Genomic DNA, 23,536 nt, shown 5'->3' on the forward strand with positions numbered 1-23,536 from the left:
AGTAATGTACATCAGTCAGCAATTAGAGGTATGGCTGAAGTGAAGCATGAAGAAAACTTGTGTTATTTTATCACCATAGTTATAATGGTGGGCCTCTACAGAGGTGGGCTTGGGTCTGTACGCTTTCTGGTTCTTGGAAACCTTAAGGGAAGCAATAAGACTATGGACTACATACACTTGTGAATAGTCTTGGTGGCCATCGTTAGATGATTGCAGCTATATTAGTGTGACTGTGTGTAACTACTGGAATGTGAAGCACCGTGCCTGTTCAGAGAACCCTCTCTTCATAAATAAAAAAGAAAACTGAATGAATTACTACGCTGTTTCCTGGACGCATTGTTATAATAAAAGCTGTCAGATTATAACTAGTTCCATCATGACTGCAGTGTGTTTCACCCTCTGTGCTCCTCTGTCTTGTCTCCCCTTTAGAAACTGGGCATGTTGGCTCTTATCAATGAGGAGAGTCGATTCCCCAAAGGCACGGACTACACCCTTTTGGAGAAACTGCACAGCCGACACGCAGTGAGTCCACACGCACACATGAAAACTTACATGCATTTTTCACACGTGCTGCAATGCAAACACACCCTATCCCTCCCACGCAGACGCTCACATGCAGATGCAAAGACGTAAGAATGATCCAAACCCCTGGCTCGGATAGCCTGTAAGAGTTAAACCTGTTGCCTTTGGTGCGGCGCTGAACGTCTGTGCAACACTTGTACATGCCCCTGAGCGCTCTCACATGCAAACACAACAATGCTGAAATGTGATCAGCCGTTCTCCCGGCCCGATCAGCATTGTGTGCAGGAGAAAAGAGTGTCCTCAGAAAGCCTAACGGGTTTTTTTATGGCTGACGGAAACAGGAGAGCTACAAAAGTGAGGTGTCAGGCTTCACTGCTGAAGCTTTTGTTGAGCTTTAAGGTCATGTACGGGGGAATCGATAGTCTGTTCATTGATAATTAATAAAAAGAAAATTAATCAACAACAATTCTGAATTATTTAATCATGTACTTGCATTTACAAGAGATTTGTCAAGTAAGAATGCTAAATATTCACTGTTTCCAGCTTCTCAAATTTTTTTTGCTTTTCTTTGTACTATATTATTGTAAATTGATTGATTGATTTTTGGGCTCATTGATCAGACAAAACAAGTGATTTAAAGATGCCACCAATCAATTCTTGTCGTTGGAGGCAGCAGTTGTCAAAATAATGCCGCTAAAGTTTCTGGAGTTGCACACAATCTTCCTGAGAAGCTTCATCTGCCAAAGAAGATCATGTAATACAATTGAAAGCACTAGTGGTGAAATTGTTTTACCAACTGATAATGAAAATAATCATTAGTTGCAGCCCAACATGGGTTTCTGACCTTTGGGTTCCCTCTCGGAGGACTCAACGTACTCAATGTACTCTGCTTAGTTGGATTGTAATTAATAAAGAGGACATGAACAGTAAGTCTGGGGGCCCTTTGTCCTTTCTTCTCAGACAAACCCATACTATGTGAAGCCCAGAGTGACTGACCACCAGTTTGGCATCAAGCACTATGCTGGAGAGGTAATTACCAACACACACACATACACATATACAGTACAGAGCGAAACAATCACTAGAGCAAGTCATTATCTCCCTGAATGCCTAAGTTGAGGAAGTGAGTTAGTCGTTGGATGGGCGGTGGGATCTTCTTTTGCCAAAATCCTCTACAGGATGTTGACACCACACTGCCATGCTCCCCTCCCTGTACTGCTCTTTTCCCTGAGTCAGGAGAAACTGCTTCACCCTCCCCTTCTTTTTTTTTTTTTTGCTTACATGATGACAAAGATTACTCTTGACAGAAGTGTAGAGAAAGGCAAAAGAGATCAGGGAAGAGGTGTGCTGGGCTCAAAAACAGAGAGTGAAAAGGGCAGGAGGGATGGCATATGAGGCGGGGTAGGAAGATTCGGCTTGATAAAGAATGGCCTTATAAAGTCTGCCTCAGACAAGGTCCCCTCAGTGTGAGCATGGCAGCTCAGTCACAAGCCTGGCATGGATGCCTATGGTAATGATGGTCCAGAGAGGACAGGCAGGCCAGCCAGTTGTTCCCCCCCCCCCCCCCCCCCCCCCCCCCCCCCACTCTCTCTCTCTCTCTCTCTCTCTCTCTCTCTCTCTCTCTCTCTCTCTCTCTCTCTCTCTCTCTCTCTCTCTATCTCTTTCCAGTGTGCCTCTCAGGAGAGTTTAGTCGCCTCTCTGAAAGCTCCTTCTGTTATCTGAAACGGTGCCCGTGACTTCAGTTGGGGAAATTGCAGCATCCTCCGATAAATTTGATTATTTGTGTGGTGCCAGAGAAATGCAGTTAATTTAAAGCCTGGAAAAAAAACTTTCAGGCTACATTTTTAAGTGTTTTGGACTATGGCGAAGTTGTCAACATGTATGCTGCCTCTTGTACACTCCACCTTTTATATTCTGTGTACCACAGTGCTCTACGATTTATAACCAAATCGGATCCCTGTACTCATCATTGAACTGGTTGACTGGCGGTCACTAAGTCTACGTAGACAACTTCATTTGTATATTTTTGTGTACAAGGCCATGCTGGGTAAACTCCCTTCATATATATGTAACCTCCTGACGCAGTCTTCAGCTTCACTCCACCAGGAGGCTTCATTACCAGGTTTCAGGGGTTTGCACTGAGCTGGGAAAAAAATCCTTCTCCTACTTTGCTCCCTGGACTTGGAATAATCTGCAGAGCATGCTACATCTAAATAATCTGCCTAATAACCTTGGAAAAATTTAAAGCCTTGTTAAAAGTCCATGTAACTGAGAGATGTAACTGCCTTACTTGATCTGGATTTAGTCTTTTCCTTGTGTGTTTGCGATCCCTATCCGTTGTGTTTTATTTCTATTTAAACTGTAACTGGTGTGCTGTCTCGGCCAGGTCTCCCTCAGAAAAGAGATTTCAATCTCAAGGGACTTCCTGGTTAAATAAAGAATGAACTCTCTCACTATTAGATGTGAACTTTTAACATCAAACCCAAAAAAACCACCACCTTCTGAACATTTAAGTGTCTCAGTCTGCAAGTTTACAAATACAGTGTTTGTATAATGATGCAGATGGACTGAATTTTATTTCTGTGGATTCCAGTGACTGTATACATCATCAGCGCATTCACCGCTTATAAGATTTTGTGTTCATATTGTGTCTAATTCTCCGTTACAGACTCATTCCTCTGTAGCGTCATGAGGCTACCCTAGTTAACCTTCTTACTTAACTAAACCTGAAACTGACAGACACAGAGAGCCTTTTGTATGAGTCGACTCCAATGAGAGAGGAATGGAGTGTAATTAGTGTGTCTGTGAATTATAAATACATGTGTCGTCAAGTATGGATCTCATGGCTCCCCATGAGCCTCAAGGCTTGGGGATGGGGTGGTGGGGGTTGTTATTGGATTATAGTGTACACACACAGCTGTGAAAACAAGCTCACATGCACACAAATGTGCTTGTGTTTGCATACACATGCAGATTACGGTATGTATTTTTATATTCTTTTATACATTTCAGTTGATAAAATACTTTGAATGCACTTTTATTTTATATCACACTGATGCACATACAAACACAAACTTAGAGTGCATTACTGTGGCGAGGAACGCTGTGAGTTAAGACGAAGGCTGAGCAGAACACAACAGGTGACTGCATTAACACACACGGCGCTCTGCTGTACTTGTCTTGTTCACACTGAGCCTCAAACACGCATTTACAGTCCCTGCTCAGGTCAAACTTTGTGCACATATGTGTTAATCTGAAAAGTTTAATACCCCATAGCTTTATTTCCAAATGAGTCATCCATCATTTGAAGATATTGGTGTCCAATCTGAGTTATGGGTCGATAATGACAACTTTGCATGCAAAATTGTTATATTTTAAAGTTTGAATTATCTGCACCTCTGAGAGCATATTTTGAAATACTGTGTTAACACTGCTACCCACATGGCTGCAGAATTTCTACCAACTAATAGTTCATATCTGTGTTGTAAATTATGAATAATACCCTGACAACAAAAAACAAGACTTAATATCTGCTTCAGTACATTATTTTTCTGTCTTCATAATATCACATTCATCTCTAAGGATATTGACTCTTATGACTGGACATGTTCTGTTGTTTAACAGACTATTTGATAAACCTGGATTATATTTGGATAAAGCTGCAAATTACTGGTTGTTGCAAATTAATTACTATAGAGCTGCAATGATTAGTCTGTTAATTAACTATTAAATTAATTGCCAACTATTTTTAGAATCAGTTAATCATTTGGAACTAAAAAAAAAAATCCAAATTCTCTGATTCCAGCTTCTCAGTTGTGAATATTTTCTGACATTTTATAGACCAAACAATTAATCGATTAATTAAGAAAATAATCGACAGATTAATTGATAATGAAAATAATTAAGTTGCAGCCTTACATTACTACTGCTCATACATATTTGCACAGCTTTTTGTACAGTGCATAAATCATGTATATGGCCCAAGTACTGTATTGTATTCATTTCTCATTTTGTTGCATTTCTTTTTTTTATTATTTATTATTCAATACAGTTTGTTTCCTTGCTCTTTTGACTGTTTCTTGTACTGCTGTATCATGCTCTGGGGATAAATAAAGTCTCTCAAATGTAAACACACTCTGCTCTTACTTACTTTTTTGTTTTCACCTGTTTTAGGTGCTTTATGATGTGCGTGGGATCCTGGAGAAGAACAGAGACACCTTCAGAGATGATATCTTGTTCATTCTCAAGGACAGCAGGTAAACACAGCACTTTCTCCTCTGCATGCTGAACACCGACCTTTATGATTCAGTCAATGTACAAGTGTCTACAATCAAATGCTCTGTTCTGTACTCTGTGTCTGCAGACTTGACTTCATTTATGACCTCTTTGAGCGTGTGGGTAGCAGAAGTGGAGATGAGACCCTAAAGATGGGCACGGCCCGACGCAAGCCCACCGTCAGCTCTCAGTTCAGGGTGGGTGCAGAGCTTCTGTGACCTAAATATCACTCCCAGTTCCACACCCATGATTGTGTGATTCAGTGATCAGACAGACAACAAGTTTATTGTTCCTCGTGTGCATGTAATGATCACTTTATCTTGGCACGATGAGTGTCCGCACGGGGACGAGGTGAAAAAGGGCAGATAGAAATCATGGAGAGACAGAAGGGCAAAGAGAATACTGTCTGTGTATTTGATCTGCAGAGAACGGTGGGTGATGGGATATATGAAATATGTGGTTGGTCGGTAGTGGTAGTGGTGGGGATTGGGGAGGGGGGGGGGGGGGGGGGGGTTACAGTGGAGGGCTTAGTTTAGCATGTCCTAACTGCAGTGTGGAGAGAAGGAGCAGGGGAGGATTTGGCAGGCTGCCCTGGTCTACAGTTCCTAAAGCCAGGAGATTAGGGTTGATGGCTGGGCAGAGAGGGGCCAACCAGGGGCCAATCACGTTCAGCTCTGCCAGGCCAGGCCTCGCTGGAGACAGACTGTCTGAGGCAGGGAGGAGAGCGAAGCTGACATAGCCTGCTAGGTTCAAGGGTCCTCGGAGTGTGTGTTTGTGCATGTGTGTGTGTGTTAAGGTAAATATGCGCTGAGTGATACCCTGTAAGACTTCAAAAGTACTAAAGTACATTTACTCAGTACTTTTACTGCTGTTACATTCTTTTTGTTATTGTGCACAAGAAGAGAAAAGCACATGAAATATTGGCTGATTATAAGTCCTTTCTCAAATAAAATATATTAGCATAAATAAATGTCATAAAGAAATCAACATAAAGGAAAATGTTTGGACTAATGATTCTCTGCTGCTTTAATCTTTATCCTCTTGTTGCTGATGTGTTTCAGGACTCGCTCCATTCTCTGATGGCCACACTAAGTGCCTCCAACCCCTTTTTTGTGCGCTGCATTAAACCAAACATGGACAAGGTAGGTCATGCAAATTTCATTGCACAAAAAAATGTCAGAAACCCTGCCAGGTCTTGTCAAGGTCAGCTCCTGCAAAGTTAAACCTTCTCAGTGCTATTCATAGTTCCCATTGCTCAGAGCTAATATTTAGTCTTGTTGTTTCTGTGAAACTTTGACTCTCGCCAAGAGCAAAGTCATTTTACAATGTAACAGCACTAATTACCACAAAGTCATGAAAATATTTCACTGGAAAAGTAACAGTATCATTTGTTTTTGCACATTTTCACCCCTAATAAACTAATGCGTCTCTCCTGCTTTGGCGCAAAGACTCTCTTTGTACTTCCTCAAATAAAAGGCTGTGTACCAGCACATTCCTACCACTTTAGCCCCTTCACCGGGGTCAGAGGTCACCGCTGGCCGCTCCAGCTACGGCGGCTTGGCTGATGCTCTGCTGATCTGGCTGCATCAGTGAAATGCCAAGATAAGACCACAGCGGCTGCAGCAGAGCCAGCGGGAGGTTTATTTATTCATCCTCTATTCCACTCCTCTTTACCACACCACTGCAAACACTTTCAAATCCAGCACTGTTATCCAGTTTTCTTATATTGGTTCTTATATTTCTTTATTCTCTGTGAGAGACAGTGAATTTGTGGCACTGCAATCCAGTGACATCCTCTCTGTTACTTATTAATGTGGTGATTGTCTTCTTCTCTCAGCTCCTTATCTCCCACTCCTGATTTGTCATTCCACGCCTTCTTGCTTACTTATTATCATGGAAACTTCACTGTCCTCCTCTCACCCTCGTTCTCTCTACCCGCCTCTTTTTCTCATCCGTCCCCTGCTCTCATTGGCTCTGCCTCGCTTTCGCTCACCTGGCCTCAGTTGGTCAAGATGGAACAAGCCGTGCCTCTGTTAATCCCACAGAATGACAGGATTGCATACACAATCCTCAGATATGATTGCACGCATGCAAACACACACGCGCACACGTGTGATTTACACGCACGCGCTCTCACTGGAAAAAAATGTCACTCGGAGGAGGGCCAGTTTGTTTTCACTCAAACAAGTCAACATGCCATACCTCTTTCAGCTGCCTAAATCCTCTGCTAAAGAGCAGGGTTCAGAGCTCAGAGGAGCTCAGGATGCAAGTGTGCAAGTGCCTTTGTATTCAAGTGTGTCTCTTTCCACGCATAGTAGCATTAGCCCATAATTAGATTGACACATTTGGGGAATGCTGTGGTCCTGTTTGGGGCTTATCCAGCACTGCATGCCCTCTAGGTGACAATGGCCTTCGTGTGGTCCGACTGAGTGATCAGGCAGCCTGTATAGAGGTGTAAGGCGGCAGACATCACTGATTCTGCTCTCTGATATGCAGGCTTGAGGAACACGGTGAGCTGTGAACAATGCAGCTGATTATTCCAGAAAGAAAGGCCTCCTCGGTTGGCAAGGTCTTGCTCCGCACTGTTTGTGTTTCTCTGTGATGGTGTGTGTGTGTGTTTTCTTTGCGCTAACCTGATTATTAATGTAAAATGATAGCGTTCAACGTGGTAATTTACTTTTTAGTTCAAATTTAACCTGACTCAGCAGTAAGATCATTTGAATAGGTGTGTAGGCTCATCGGTGGAGGATTACATTTGCCTGCAGAGTTCCACTAACAGATACTGGTTTCAAGGAGATTATATTTAGGGAACACATACTTAGTCACTAAAACATCAATTGTTCTGCATAAGGTCTGTATTCAAGTCATCCTTCAGTGCACAGCTGTTCAGCTGTTGCTGAAAAATGCCATAATCAAGTAAACATGGAGCTGTTAGTGTTGCTGTCCTTTAATAGGAATAAAAAGGGCATTTTGGTTTCTGCTGTTTTCATGTGTCACTTGTCATCTACAGAAGGCCAACCAGTTTGATCCAGATGTGGTCCTGAACCAGCTAAGATACTCTGGCATGCTAGAAACGGTGAAGATCCGCAAGGCTGGATTCCCTGTTCGCAGAACCTTTAAAGACTTCTATAGCAGGTCAGCAAAATACATACACCAAATTAAAAAAAAACTATCTCTCAAGTGTTGCTGCTGCATTTTGTCTAATTGCACTGAAATGTTTGTGCTCTCTGTTTCTGTAAAGTAACGTTATGTGTGCATGTGTGTTGTTTCTGTGTTTCCACAGGTACAAGATGATCCTGAAGAACAAAATACACTCAGACGATGAGAAGCAGAGTTGCTCAGAGCTTCTCACACTCCATGACAAAGCTAAAAAAGAGTGGCAACTGGGGAAGACAAAGGTGAAGCACACACGCATGCAGGCATGCCCAAACTTGTTTTTGTCACATGGGAGGACATTTCATTGTCTTACATTCACGCCCTGGAGACTTGATCATAACATATGCTTAGCCCCTTACCTTAAACCTTAAACCTTAACCAGTCCATACTTTAAAATTTAATGGATTACCTTGTAGGGATGAGCTCTTTCCCTTTTTAGATGGTAGATGAGTCCCTCATAATGTGACTTTGGGAACTGATTTTTGTCCCTGCCATGTGGTTAATACACACACATAAATACACACACACACATGCTCAGACAGGATAGAGTTGCAGGCTTGATGCAGACAAGAACACAGCTGGGCAGGCTGAAGGATCAGGTGAAATGTCAGTCTATGTTCTCTTGTAAGACAGACTCTGCAGTACACTTGTAAGGACTGTAAGTGATCAACCCGCGTACGTGCTCTTCAAAACACGTTCAACAAGTCTGAAATCACAGTTTTCAATCCATAAAGATGCAACAGTCTGCAGAGAATCATGACAGCAGATTTGTTCAATCTCGGTGTCCTGACTCAAGATGTCGGGCTGTTAATGTGCGCCACAGTTTGGACGCCCCCCTCCGTGACTCACGTCCAAAGGATTTTTCTGGCCGGTTGTGGTCAATCTACTGTTCTCCTGTTGACAACCACAGAGTTACACGGCAACTCCGAAAAAACCCTGACACCAACAACTGTTACTGTAACTGTAACCCAGTGTGGGGGTTTGCAGTAATCCTGAGGCAGCCTTAATGTAGCTGGAAGGGTGTTAGCCTCTTGACACTCACCGAGCTGTTGATTGAATTCAGACTCAACTCCCAGAGAATGATTTGGAGGTGGTGATGAAGCTGAGCGGAGGTTAGAGGAAAGTCACTTCTCATGCATTCATCTTAGAAAAGTTATCACAGCAATATAATCTGCATCTGTTGCAACACAGCTTGCAGTGATGCTTATCTTTCACTTATCTTTTCCCTCTCTATTCGTCATTCTCTCTTTTTCTCTCTCTGGCTCATTATTTCAAACAATCATCAACTCCCCCCGCTGAAAGCCCTTTGTTTTCCACTGCTTTCTCAATGAATGATTAACCTTTAATGACTTGTTTGATCTGGAAAGAAAAACCTCTTCGCTCCATGTTGAACTCAGCATAAACGGCCCCTACAAAGCAAAAAGCGAAGATATAAATAAGACAGGCTTTATGGGGTTTCTTGAAATCGACTAAATCCACATTTGTCCCGCTGTTGCTTCCTGCTCTAATTTGTGGTTCCTCCATGGCTGTTAAATCACTGAGACATTTCAAATTTGTTGGTTCCCTTTTGGACAGTTTTTTTTGTTATTCCCCATTTGGCTGGCAGACTATGAACAGTGTCAGCTGCACACATGGCACGCTGAAATATACGTCAAGACCAAAAATGCTTGATGTGAACCACATGTTGGTTGTTAATGAATATATAACCGGGGCATAACCACTAATGTGCACATGCCTACATACATTAAAGTTCTCACACACACACACAAACACACACACTCACTGACTTTTCGACTCCAGTGAGGAATCATTTTTCCTCTGTGTGGGTGAAACTTCATTACGCATCCATGGTCAGCACTTTGACCTTTGGCTGACTCACTACTGGTGACTGCTCCACTTCACACAGCATATGCATCAAGAGAGGGAGCAAGACTTTAGTTTTTCAAAGTGAGACCCAAAAATGCACAGAGTGGCTGAGTGCGTGTCAATCCGTGCAAGTGGTTGTTTCTTTAATGGCAGCACAATATATATTTTTGGGGGTTCAGGGAAATGTAGTGTGGGTTGTGGGAAGGGAGCTGAGAGACAGAGGGGGCTACATTTCCTTTGGAGGAACAATCTGTGTGTAATTATATACATGCTGATTGTGTGTGGAGGAAGTGTGTGCCCAGAATTAGGGGCTTGGACGACGTTGCACGGAGTAGGTGTGTGCGGGTGTTTGTGAGCCATTTGTTTTACAGATGAGGGAAGGATGTGGAAAAGAGGAAGCTTCCTCCTCTTGCAGACTAACAGAGAGCAGGCAGGGCTGCAGCTGTGGGATCCTTTGATTAGTGGAACATCTGGGACACACACACACACACACACACACACACACACACAGCCACTCAAAGGCCTCCACCCTTCACACAAAAGTAGTTGATCCTCCGGGCTAGCAATAGATATCGCATTATCACATAAACCCAGATACACAGCTGGCTGGCTCTCCCAGCATGCTAAAATGTTCAAACAGATTAAATCTGATTATGTTGTATAATGTCATGCTACCACTGTATGTTTCTGTGAAATGACCCACACACTACATACTTTGAAAAAAAAAAGTCTCCAGTAGCAAGGGAAGGGTTAAGTAAACTCTTTCTCCTTCCTTCATAAGAGCAAGTAGGGGTGTGGCTTGCTTTTCTGGACACCCGCCACCATCCCTCCCCCTCATCCCTCCATCCCTCCTCTCCCTACCTCCCCCTTCCCCTCCCCTCCCTCTATGTGCCTCTCTGCCTGTGCACGTCAGTCGGGCTACCAACGCAGCGGTAGCAGCAGCAGCAGCAGCAGCAGCAGCAGTAGGGAAATGCTCAGGAAGGACGCCTGAACACAATGAGGCTCTGCAGCAGCGGCATTAGCAGCAACACTGCAGTCCTGGTGCCAGTCTTCCCCTCTGCTCTGCTCTGCAGTCAGGGAGAGCAGCTAGCCTGCTAGCCTCAGCTGCACCACAGCTTCCTCTGCAGTGGGCACAGGGTGCTGCCAACAAACAACAGGGGCCCTTCACATCTCTGCGGGCCCTCTTTTGCAGCCTTACCAAGAAGAGGAACTAACCCATCCCGTTTCCTTCCAACCTCCCCACCCCCCCACCACCCCCCTACCCCCCCACCCCGACCTCCCTCTCTGTGTGTCTCTGTCTCTGTCACTCCCTGACGGCCGTGGCGCTGCTCGTCCCGCAGGTGTTCTTGAAGGAGGCCCTGGAGCAAAGACTGGAGAAGGAGAGGGAAGAGGTGCGGCGCAGGGCTGGCATGGTGATCCGCGCCCACATCCTCAGCTATGTGGCAAGGTGAGTGGAGGAGGGGTGGAGGGCTGGCAGCGACAGTTGTCAGTGTTTGTTTTGTAATAGAGTTGTGTGCAGCCTGTGTGTACGTAGGGAGGAGGAGGAGGGGGGGGGGATTACGGTATGTGCATGCCTTTGTGTTTACCTTTGTGCACGTGTGTTAAGTGATTTAAGATTTCTTATGCATTAAGACTAGTATGTCTTGATTTGAAAAGAGGCATAGGTCGTGTCCCTTCATTGGCCTGTTCTTGTAAGGCGGTGTTTAATTTAATATAATAGTACACTAACAGCAGTACAGTTGATGCATTTTTCTTCACTCAATAAATCTCAGTCTCCTCAGCCTGAGTAGAAAGTTTCCCACCTTTCCACTCCGCCTGACAGACAGGACATCCATCATTTTGGTGGTTTAAAAATCTGCACCAACAGGCACCCCCAGACATGTAATCTAGCTGAGCTCCACCTGCGTGCCACCTTATATAAAGTCACATAGAGTCCTGTGAAATGCTCCGTTGGGAGAGTATAATGGGACTGATGACAGCGTTCATGTTGTGGGTTCTGTTCCCTTAAGAGCCACTCTTACTAAAGACAGAGGCTCGGGGAAGTTCCCTAAAGACACAAGTAAACCCTTTGTGTTATTATATGTAACAGTATCTCTGCTCAGAGTGTGTCCTGAGACTAGTCATGGAGTGATTACTAGGCCACACTCAGGGTCAGAGAGTCAGAGCATTGTGTGTGGTCCTTTAGCGGGGTCACGTGTGTTTTTGTGTGTGTGTGCGTGTTTATACTGTATGTGTGTGTGTATTTGATGCATGTGCAGCGTGTGGGTGATGGGGCTTGGTCACAGGGCTAAACACAACAGCCCACACGGCCACAATGGAACAGCACAAGCTCATCAAACTCTAAACATCGCACAGTTCACAATGTACAAGCTTTTTTACCAGTGTGTTTATTTAAACAGAGGGTGCCAGCGGGCGTTCAGCACAGTGGTGTGCAATGTCGCAAATATGTTTGTGGCGACACAGAATGTTCTCAGATAATGTTAAATTTGGGACTCTGCTTGAGTTGACACTAATTACAAATATGTGCGTGTTTGATTTTCTCACCAGGAAACAATATAAGAGGGTTCTGTCCAGCGTCGTCACCATCCAGAAGAACTACCGCGCTCACTTTTGGAGACGAGTCTTCCTGCGCCTGCGCTTGGCCTCCATTGTCCTTCAGAAACATCACAGAGGCCAGCTGGCTAGATCCCTCTATCGCCAACTCAAGGAGGAGAAACAGAAGCGAGAGGAGGAGAGGAGGCGAGTAGAGGAGGAGGAGAGGAGGAGGAGGATGGAGGAAGAGAGGAGACAACAGGAGGAGGAGGCGGAGAAGAGAAAGAGGGAGGAAGAGGAGGAGAAACAGAGGCTGATGGACGAGGAGCTGAAGAGGAGGGCGGAGGAGGAGGAGTCGAGGAGGAAGGAGGAGCTGAGACTAATGAAGGAGAAAGAGGAAGAGGAGAAAATGGCAGCTAAAGGAGGCGCGAAAAGGTAGAAATTATTTCACTTTTTACAGGTGCAATCGTTTATATCAGAAGACTGTTACATGAACCACAAATGTATTTTATCTTGTCTTTAGGAACTCACTCGTGGTGAACGGCGCTTGTCAGAAGGTAATTCCACTTCATTGAAACACATTAATATGAATCTTTCACATGGCAACATAAAGTGCTTAAATGTGCTTTCTGTGTCTCTTCTTCTATGCTTGTCCTTTCTACAGAGGGAGCTGTCCCAGACTCTGTCCAACAATCACACCACTGAGGAAGAGAGCCGTCAGATGGAGGAGATCCTGCGGCTGGAGAGGGAGATCGAGCGCCTGCAGAAGCAGCAGGAAGACGGCGTTTCCCTTCTCGGAGACGTCTCCCACGAAGAGCGGCGGCAGATGAGGGACGCTGAGATTTACAGACTGGAGAAAGAGGCCTCCCGTGTAGCTACGGAGTTCCTGGAACTCTTGGACTTTGGTGGTTTGGAGCCATCCCTCTCGAGTGAGGAGAACCTCCACGACCCGACTGAATCTACTGCTCCTCTGGCTGAGGAGGAAGTAGATGAGGGTTTCCACGCTGAGGACGAGTGCGTTCCTTTGCCTGACTTCCCTCCACCAGCTGTAGTTCCTCTCGACAAGGAAATATTCCAAAGTATTCCCCCTCCTCCGCCCGCCTTTGCAGAAGGACTACTCAGTCGCCCCTCTGCCTCCTCTGCTACCCCGGCACAGCCCTCCCCATTTACCCCCAATGGACTGAGTCACGTCCCTGTTCTCAGAGACTCCAAAATCCCAGGCCCTCCTCCACCTCCTCCTCCTCCTGTGGTCACCAATGGAGAAAGGCAGCCATGCCAGAGGGCCAGCAGGGGTTCGGATTTTGAGCCTGTGAGCGAGGAACCGTCCCACTCAAACCTGCCAGACACAGAATCGGACTATGACCAGGAGGAGTTTGAGGAGGTTCACGGGAGCTCAGGTGCCAGCACCAATGACGGCCATATCACAGATGAAGAGGTGTTACGAAAATCTTCCTGCACCCAAAACAGTCTGGACTCCTTCAGAGGCAGCTCAGACTCGGTGAGAACTAACAGGCTAGGAGTCTTTCCTGTCAAATGCAACAGATCTAAACCAAATCCTTTGAAGCACCTTCAGAGGTCCAAAACAGAAATGAAAGTAGATTTTGTACATTAAGCCAAATTCATTTGAATTGGAGAAGTTGTTTATGTTTTTTTCCCCTCATATTTTACCCTCACATGGGATCCCTGTATTTTCATGTCAGATCAAGCTTTTTTCACACATACACTGACACACGCCTAGATTTTCTCTGAGGTTATTTTATTATGCTTCCAACACACATTCCAACACCTAAACTGCATATCCAATGTACAGAGTGCATGTGTGCAAGCCTGAATCTTCTCTTATCCTATCAAAAGGCACAGCTCGTGCCAGAATCACTGCGAAATACTGTTGCAATTATTTGTTTTGGCTCTGCTGATGAGCATGTGAATCTGTTCCCAGATACTGCTAGTCAAGCAGAGAGCTTGGATCTAACACTGTCAGATCAGCAAAATGTCAAAGGGGAAGAAGGGAGTGTGCGCATGTTCGGGGCACTGATTTACGTACTGAAATTGCAAAATGAGGACCAAAGACTACGTCTCATATTCTTCAGAATGCATAAAAAAAGCAATTTTTTTTTTTTTTTTTTACATAAAATTTGAAATTTGCAGGTGTTCATTTGTTAATATTTTTGACGCAGATCTGCCAACCCCTTTTAAAATGTCATATAAAATCACTTACTTTTTATTTATTTGTTTTTTACCCTGAAAATAACTGCTAAGTGTTCTGTTCTGTGTTTGCAGTTCATTGACAGTGATGAGGACAACGATGGCTACGTGGACACAGATGAGGAAGTTTCCAATGGGAGAGTGAATCTGCTGAATGGCAGTGGGCCTCCCTACTTCCATGGCTACCTCTACATGAAGAGTTAGTAGCTTTAGCAAATCGCTGCCCAGCAGGCATGCAGATGTTTATGCATTTACTATGCACAGCTGAACGTGGCTTGTGTGGTCATATCCTCAATTTAAGAGATGTTTTATAGGCCTTCTTTGTTTCTTTCTTCCTTACTATTTTTTGCTGTTCTAATGCTCCTATTGTGTATTCTGTTATTGTTTATTTTTGTTGATTGTAGCTTGGATGTTTAGTCTCAAGAGGATGTATGCGTGTGTGTGTGTGTGTGTGTGTGTGTGTGTGTGTGTGTGTGTGTGTGTGTGTGTGCATATGACTGAAATAAATTGACATTGCACATGAAACAACAAAAATGAAAATCCTTTCTTTCTCCTTCTGCACTCTTTCAGGTGGCCTGATGATCCCGTGGCGTCGTCGCTGGTGTGTGCTGAAAGATGAAACCTTCATGTGGTTTCGGGCAAAGCAGGACTCCGTCAAATCCGGCTGGCTTTACAAGAAAGGAGGAGGAATGTCTACCCTGTCTCGACGCAACTGGAAGATGCGCTGGTTCGTTCTGCGAGACTCGAAGCTTATGTACTTTGAGAATGACAGCGAAGAGAAGCTCAAAGGAACCATTGATATCCACACGGCCAAGTAAGATCTATTCTCAGTCAAAATCGTGGCTCTTTTTCTCCTTTATGTGTAGCAGAACAATATATGGTTACTTGTTGGTCAACTCTGGGTCTTTCTCTACAGGGACATAGTGGACAATCATGAGAAGGAAAATGCACTGAATATTGTGACTGACGAGAGGACCTACCACATCTATGCAGAGTCCCCAGAAGATGCCAGGTACAGTAATCCTCAACCAGCTGTGGCTGTTTTGGAAGTAGTGATTTACTTTGTCATCACTTCCTTGTAGACGTAATATGTGGAAATAAAGTTCCCCCTTGTGGTCACCAGTGGAAGTTCACGCTGTAATTTTCACTTCCATATTTGCTGACTTCTCCCTCGTTTACTTTCTGCCCTCCCTCTGACCCCATCCAGTGGTTGGTTCAATGTGCTGAGTCGGGTCCACAGCGCCAGCCCGGAGCAGCTCATGGAGATGCACCATGAACAGGCCAACCCCAAGAATGCAGTGGTTAGTGCTGTTTTACCTCTCTATTGCCCGGGCCGTGGCTTCAGCTCCATTTTTCAGCAATAATCATGAAGCGTGTGACTGAATCGGCTGAAGTATGATATTCCAGATTTGGGTCATATAGTAATTTGAGTGGAAGAAACTAAATCCATACATGTTCATGTTCATGTACATTAAAAGATTGCATTGTAGTTAATACCTTTCACAGATATGGAAATCAAATAAGTATAAAAGAACAGCAAACCAAAATGAAAGCAAGACAAAAAAATGACCCAGTACACAAATATGTTACATTTAACTTGCACATTACTATTAACACCAATTTACTCACCTTTAATCCACCGTCTCCCACCAAAGAAAATATTTGCACATGTGCCAACAGTTAGAAACTATATGTGAACTCACCCCTCTCTTCTCTGTCCAGGGCACATTGGATGTGGGCTTGATTGATTCTGTCTGTGCATCAGACAACCCTGACAGGTGAGGAATGGCCAGTAATTTGAACCCACGTCTGGTCAAAATGTGTGTTTAAACTGTAGTCTGAGTATAAAAATGTGTTTTGTCTTTCCAGACCAAACTCATTTGTGATCATCACAGCCAACCGGGTGATTCACTGCAACACAGACACGCCTGAGGAGATGCACCACTGGATCGGCCTGCTGCAAAAATCCAAGGGAGACTCCAGAGTTGATGGACAGGAGTTTCTAGTCAGAGGTCAGTCAGCAGAGATACACACCTGGACAGTTTGAGAGTCGATTCATGTACTTACTGTATGTATCAGGCATTACACTGTGCCTCAAGTTTACTCCTTAAATGGCTTTTTTGATACTGAAAAAGGTAAATGCTTTTAAGTTGTTTGGGAAAGGAAAAATCAAAGAGGATTGATCGACAATTTATGAAAAATGCTCTAAATCAAAGAGTAATTCACTCATTTATCCGCCCCCAGGCTGGCTGCATAAAGAGATGAAGTCGGGAGCGAAAAGCACCTCTCTGAAGCTGAAGAAGCGCTGGTTTGTTCTCACCACAAACTCTCTGGACTACTACAAGTCGTCGGAGCGAAGCGCCTCCAAGCTGGGAACTCTGGTCCTCAACAGCCTCTGCTCTGTGGTGCAGCCAGACGAGAAGGTCTTCAAGGACACTGGTCAGTTCACTGTCAACATTTTTCTCAGTCATCTTGCTGTTAATTCTTATAGGGAAACATACCAAAGTGGTTAAGCTTTAGTCCCTTAAAGGTTTGAAAGGCCCCGTGTGGATCTTCTGTATTTTTATTTGTATTTTACAATATTTCATATCTGCTCTTTAGTCAGATTTGAGCAGTTAGGGTAAAAATATTTCTGACCTGTTAAGTTATTTGAGCGTCTTCCACGAAGATGTTTTGTCTCTTCTCTGTTGTTGTTATAATTATTTTCTTCCATGTTCATCCAGGTTATTGGAATATAATCGTCCACGGGCGTAAACACTCTTACCGTCTTTATACCAAAATGCTGAATGAAGCCATGCGGTGGGCGAATGCCATACAGGGAGCGATAGACAGCAAAGTTCCCATCGAGACGCCAACACAACAACTCATCAGGGACATCAAGGTATTAAAGGATTCAGTGGGCTGTTTCTCCAACTACTCTGTGTATGATGGGTGGAGATTTCATGCTGCATTTATGCAATGTTTAACTTGCTAGATGGACTAATTTAATTAAAACAAATAACATTTAATATGATTTTAACTCCAATTCTTTTCAGTCATGCAAGCCTTTGCCAAGGACACACACTGTAGTAAAGTGAGGTATTTGTACTCACTACGTGTGTGCCGTGATCTTCTCTAAGTCTTTTGTTTACCTCTTTTCCCTTCTTTTGCACTCAACTGTTTGCTGGATTTACTGCATTGACACTGATATTACTACTGTGTTATTCTTCCTAATCTGGATTTGCTTAAAATAATTCATGATGACTTTACTGAGATCACTGATCCCGTCTTTCTGTCTCTGCAGGAGAGCAGTTTGAATGCGGAGGCTGTGGAGCAGACATATTGGAGGAACCCCATCCTGAGATATACCCAGCATCCTTTGCACTCCCCTCTTCTACCTCTGCCTTATGGAGATGTCAGCGTCCACTGTGAGTGTTGTAATCTGCAGCTACTGTTAATTCTGATAGATGAGATTAGATTAGATACCCTAACAACGCTGTTGGGGGCAACACATTACAAGATCATAGATTAGCTTTTTTCTTTTGTAACATGTTTTTTTAATGTATACATTTTTCAGTTTATGTAATTTTAAGTTGACTACTTAAAACTAAAGCCCCGCTTTTAACCTTGTTGGTTGTGTCTGCATTACAAGGCATTAAAATTCAAAATAATTAAACTTTTAGCAATACATTTGGGAGAGCTCTCATATAATGAAGTCACTAGTTTGTAAAGTTGTTTTACTGGCTGATCTTTATTTCAAATCTGTCTCTTTTTCTCTCAGTGCAAAAGGAAAAGGGTTACACCAGCCTGCAAGATGAGGCCGTGAAGATTTTCAACTCACTGCAGGAAATGGAGGCAGTGTCAGACCCCGTGCCAATCATCCAGGGAATCCTGCAGACCTGTCAAGACTTGAGGTCATTAAGAGATGAGGTCTACTGTCAGCTGATCAAACAAACCAATCATGTCCCTCACCCTAACAGTCCTGCCAATCGCGCCCACTGGCATCTCCTGACGTGTATGAGCTGCACTTTCCTGCCCAGCCGCGGCATCCTACGCTACCTCAAGTTTCACCTCAAAAGGTACGGGGCCACATTCAGACATTACTTTTTAATCATAGCAATACAATCCTTCAAATACTCCCCAGTTTACTGTGTTTTGTGTCTTTGGGTGTTCTCAGGATAAAGGAACTGTTCCCCGGTACAGAGATCGAAATGTTTGCTCACTTCATTGGTGAGTCTCTGAAGAAGACCAAGACCAGGGAGTTTGTTCCCTCCCAAGAAGAAATCATAGCACTGCTTACTAGACAGGAAATGACCACCACAGTCTACTGCCATGGAGGAGGATCCTGCAAGATCTCCATTAACTCACACACAACCGCTGGAGAGGTAGGCGAGCTGCAGTCACACCGCTACCTAGGATTTCTAAATGTTACTCAGCAAGATATTTGTATTTCCTATTTACACAAACTCTGGCTTGCTTTGTCTAGGTGGTGGAGAAGCTGATTAGAGGTCTGGCTATGGAGGACAGCAGGAACATGTTTGCTCTGTTTGAGCACAACAACACTATAGACAAAGCAGTGGAGAGCAGGGTCCTTGTGGCTGATGTTTTGGCCAAATTTGAAAGGTATGTTATACAAGATCATGAGTTACTTTCTATTATATTATTATAAATTCAGGGTCCTGTTGAGATACTTAACCTGTTGAAGTACATAGAAATGTGTTTTCAGGACATGATATTGATAAAAGTAAGTACTATAAGTGACTGTCTTGTGGCTTTGTGAATTCTCATCAGACTGGCTGGCAGTGAAGAAGCGGAAGATGAAGGCCAGTGGAAACTCTATTTTAAACTCTACTGCTTCCTGGATGTGGAGAGCATGCCCAAGGAAGGAGTGGAGTTTGCATTCATGTTTGAGCAGGTGTGTTTAACTTGTATTGCTATGCTTTGTTGAGGGTCTTTTTAATCACATGTTGGGACTAATGTTGAACTCTTGTTCTGTTCCTTCAGGCCCATGAGAGTTTGACCCGGGGCCACTTCCCTGCCCGTGAAGAGACCCTGCAACATCTGGCAGCTTTACGCCTGCAGTTTCTATATGGAGACAAAGCACGAGCCACCTGGAGCCTGGAAAATGTCTACCCTGTGGGCCGTCTGCGCAGTCGCATCCTACAGTTTACCAAAGTGGGTGGTGCCTCAGGGTCCGGCCAAACTTTGGAGCGTCGGAGGACCAGCTTCCTGGATGGGACCCTGCGTCGAGGGCTGAAGACGGGCTCCATGAAGAAGCAGCGCATGGAGGAGGAGCAGATGCTGGAGATGTGGATAAAGGAGGAGATGTCTGCCACCAGGGCGAGCATCCTAGAGAAGTGGTCCCGCCTCAAAGGTCTGGTCCAGCACCAGGCCATGCTCAAATATATGACTATCATCAAGGAGTGGCCTGGCTATGGCTCCACACTGTTTGACGTCGAGGTAAGTTTACTGGGTCTTTGATGTCAATAAAGTTTTAATGTTGTCAGTAGGGAGGTAATCTTTTCTCTCCTGATACTAATTCCAATATCTCACCTCCGGGTATCTGCTGATACTGAATATCTATCCAATACCAGTGCTCTCTTTTTCCCAAATCTGTATACCTCATGTGTGGAGCTCAATGGAATATTTTTTGAGTAACATGATTTCTGTGGAGCTAACAACTGAGTTGGTGTCGAAACATTACATCTGGATGATACCCAATCTGCAAAGGTCAAGAAATGGCCTCGATACTGGTCGCACATTGGATGATATTTATGGGATCTTGTGTTTGTGTCTTCATAGTGCAAAGAAGGAGGCTTCCCTCATGATCTGTGGTTGAGTGTGAGCGCTGAAAACGTGTCTGTTTACAAGAAAGGAGAGCCGAAGCCTCTGGAGACCTTCCCATATGAGCACATCATCTTCTTTGGTGCTCCGCAACCCTGCACCTACAAGATCACTGTGGATGAGAGAGAAATGTTCTTTGAAACACCACAGGTACCCATTTGTTTATAATATTTTTCTGTAAAAAAATTAATTGGAATTCAATTAATTAATTAAATCTCAATTTCAGTTGGTTTCTTCAAAAACAGGACTGCAATGTTTATATTTCCCCAAAAAATGTAGGAAAAAGGCGGCACTCCAGTGGTGGGAATAAAAAGTCAAAGAATCCTCTTGTGTCTTGTTAATTTTGGTGAATTTTATTTACAGTTAATAGAGTAACAAAACTGCTGATGCATTTCGGATCAGAGTGTAATCAAGCAGCAGTAAGCTCTCATTTCAAGTTTTGTCTCTAAGTTATAAAATTCATACAAATGATCAAGACATGAGGAGATTCTTTTCCGTTTTTTTCAGCAACTGGAGTGCCTTTTCACCAAATTTATTTTGGGGAAACATGCAGTTTTGTTGCTTCTCTTCTCTGCTCACCGTGTTTCATTTGTTCATTCCCAGGTTGGAGAGATCACAAAGATCATGAAAGCCTACATAAACATGATCGTGAAGAAACGGTGCAGTGTGAAGTCAGTGTCCAGCTATGGTAGCAACTGGATCAGGTGATTGACAGGACAGGACACAGTACACCTGGCCCCAAACAAGCATGGAGAGAAGATGTAGAGATGACAAGAGGAACAAATCACCTCAACAGAGACTTTGACGCGTTTTGTAGCAGACAAACCCCATCTGGAAAGATTCCTTTCCATATAGACACAAAAAAGGTGACGTCTTTACTGCTTCTAGCAAAAGTGAGGACACTCAAGCGTTTGCACCATTTTAAGCTTTGCAGTCATCCCGAGTGTTGCTTTCCTCCATGCAGTCTCCAAACATGTACACTGGTCATTTGTCACGTTACTTGAAATGTACTTCAGGTATCTTTTAGTGGATTTTTTTTTCAATAACAAGAAAAAGTTGACTGAGCTTGCATGCTCTTGGTTTTTCCACCAAACCTTGTATCAACAACAATTCAAGACATTCATATCTAAATCAGGCCTTTTTAATTTCCAAAAAAATTTATTTCTTTCAAGTTAACATCCCAAACTGCACTTTTATTGAAGTGTTTTTTTCTACAGAACATTGCGGCCCATTTAATGAATGTTCTCCTGAATGGAGATTCCCTCAGGTTAATGTGTAATATAACTGTAAACATCCCAGGGAGATTATCTCCCTCAACTTGCCTTACTTAGCTTTTTATTCTTGCTATTCTGGACTAATAGTTTCAGTGCTGATGTGGCCTTTCAGGAATGGATTATAAACTGTTGAGGGGTAGTTATGGCTTCAACGGGTGCATGTGTCACAAAAGCACGTCCCTATCTTAAAGAAAATACAATTTGACTTCTATAAAAGACAAAAACGCAGCAAACAAATAAATTAAATGTGAAAAACCACAGCGTAAGTGGAAGTGCAAAGTCTATAACCACTGCACTGACGTATTTTCTCAAAATTACTGAAACAAGTCGAACAATTTGCGCTTCTATCCTACAGCGAGTACTCTGTTGAGCTGTTGTACTTGCATACTAAGTTGAGGTAATGTCTTTGAAAGTTTTTTTTGTAGCTAAGACTGATATCGCTTGTTTAGAACGCCTGTGTCTAAGGAGTGTTTTACTGTGTTTTTTTTTTTTTTAGTGATGTCAAAGGCCATGTGAGGGTGGGGTATTTATTTATTGCAGTATCAGTGGATTGGGAGAAAAATCAGAGAAGATGAGCAGACTCACCGAGGTGAACAGTGGGCTGGAAATGAGTTGATGCAGTTTTGCTTGTATTTTTGTTTTTCTATTATTTGTCTATTCAGGGACACAAAGTTAACAAGATTCAGAAATAGACAAGTTGTTCATTACTATCAATTTTGTCCAGATGGTGCCCAGTTTCTGAGCATTTCGTCAACTAAAAATAACTGTTAACCCTCAAAACCCAACAGGCTCAATTCCTTTGATTGTCTTGTTTCCTAGGCCACTGTACATGAATACAAAGAATTCAAGCCTATGCCAATCAACTTACAGTATAGTTCATGATAAAAATATGATCCACACATAATGAGCTTAGTATTTACCTCACATTGCATCACTGTCTTCCATTGCTCTCCAATCGTACTCACTTAGGCGATCTGGTCAGCTGCCGGCGGCCACACCAGAGACTGATCTTACCATTGACGATGACTGTACCTTGAGATTTCTGATTGTTTTCGAGAAGAAGAAAAAAAAATCAGAAAATGTTTTATATCAGAATTTAAAGATGCTTTAATAAATTATTGTATTTCAAAAGCTGCTTTGTGTGTGTGTGTTACTATTGTCTCATTTTAGATGTGTCCACCAGTTCTGTAGATCTCAGTCTCTGAGCATCAGGTGCCAAACCTTAACACATTGCTACAAATATACAGTACAATGAGGTAGCTAATTGTTGAAATACCAAACCTGGAGTTTGAATGAGTGTATATGTGCAGTTGCATTGGCTTTTCTGCATTTCTAAAGGAATAATGTTCAAACAGATGTAGTATAAGAAATATCATAAAGAGTCCTCCTTCTCCCAACAGATCAGTCTGTGATTAAAGTGGCATAATTATGGTTAAATTGTGATAATATGTTAAAGTACAATAAGAAATCATTCCTTGAGGACTCTGCATGTCATATAAACTGCATGCTGACAAAACTTAGATTTTATATTTTACTCGGCATGAAGAGTATGTGCTACTGAGCCTGTGACAACAGTTGCAAAATTTCTTCTCTGGCTCTGATGATATCATCAGGGTTATCTTGACTTGGGTTAGGAGACTAAACGTTTTCAACTGAAAGCCTGCATTATATAAAAAAAAGGGGTTGTAGAGATTGAAAGATTTGTGTGTTTATCAGTCAGGGACTGTGAAAGAGGCTATTGATGGAACATGGGAAGTTTAGGATCTGGAGGGGTAAAAGTCAGGATACATCAGCCTCTGCTGCCTCATTTTGACCATTCTTTTTAAAATCAGTGTCTCATAAGTCCTCCAACGTTTTGGAAGTGCAATAATAAATTCCTTGAG

The 23,536-nt window shown here is 43.3% G+C and overlaps 1 protein-coding gene across 1 annotated transcript in view; it reads left to right on the plus strand.

Moving 5' to 3' along the window:
• Window positions 1–22,784, plus strand: part of myo10l3 (myosin X, like 3) — a 57,096-nt gene extending 34,312 nt beyond the window's left edge. Inside the window, exons 15-41 of the mRNA XM_042426765.1 lie at window positions 430–522; window positions 1,483–1,551; window positions 4,696–4,778; window positions 4,886–4,994; window positions 5,859–5,939; window positions 7,808–7,932; window positions 8,081–8,195; window positions 11,160–11,266; window positions 12,367–12,786; window positions 12,875–12,908; window positions 13,016–13,849; window positions 14,632–14,755; window positions 15,127–15,370; window positions 15,473–15,568; window positions 15,764–15,857; window positions 16,279–16,334; window positions 16,426–16,568; window positions 16,801–16,995; window positions 17,280–17,437; window positions 17,840–17,963; window positions 18,317–18,614; window positions 18,713–18,920; window positions 19,022–19,158; window positions 19,327–19,450; window positions 19,540–19,995; window positions 20,338–20,529; window positions 20,983–22,784. Coding sequence (XP_042282699.1) covers window positions 430–522; window positions 1,483–1,551; window positions 4,696–4,778; window positions 4,886–4,994; window positions 5,859–5,939; window positions 7,808–7,932; window positions 8,081–8,195; window positions 11,160–11,266; window positions 12,367–12,786; window positions 12,875–12,908; window positions 13,016–13,849; window positions 14,632–14,755; window positions 15,127–15,370; window positions 15,473–15,568; window positions 15,764–15,857; window positions 16,279–16,334; window positions 16,426–16,568; window positions 16,801–16,995; window positions 17,280–17,437; window positions 17,840–17,963; window positions 18,317–18,614; window positions 18,713–18,920; window positions 19,022–19,158; window positions 19,327–19,450; window positions 19,540–19,995; window positions 20,338–20,529; window positions 20,983–21,087 — 4,824 coding nt within the window. The 3' untranslated portion in view covers window positions 21,088–22,784. The remainder of the gene's footprint in view (window positions 1–429; window positions 523–1,482; window positions 1,552–4,695; window positions 4,779–4,885; window positions 4,995–5,858; window positions 5,940–7,807; window positions 7,933–8,080; window positions 8,196–11,159; window positions 11,267–12,366; window positions 12,787–12,874; window positions 12,909–13,015; window positions 13,850–14,631; window positions 14,756–15,126; window positions 15,371–15,472; window positions 15,569–15,763; window positions 15,858–16,278; window positions 16,335–16,425; window positions 16,569–16,800; window positions 16,996–17,279; window positions 17,438–17,839; window positions 17,964–18,316; window positions 18,615–18,712; window positions 18,921–19,021; window positions 19,159–19,326; window positions 19,451–19,539; window positions 19,996–20,337; window positions 20,530–20,982) is intronic.
• The last annotated feature ends 752 nt before the right edge of the window (window positions 22,785–23,536 follow it).

This window comes from Thunnus maccoyii, chromosome 11 (assembly GCF_910596095.1).
Source record: "Thunnus maccoyii chromosome 11, fThuMac1.1, whole genome shotgun sequence".
Classification (NCBI taxonomy): Eukaryota; Metazoa; Chordata; class Actinopteri; order Scombriformes; family Scombridae; genus Thunnus; species Thunnus maccoyii.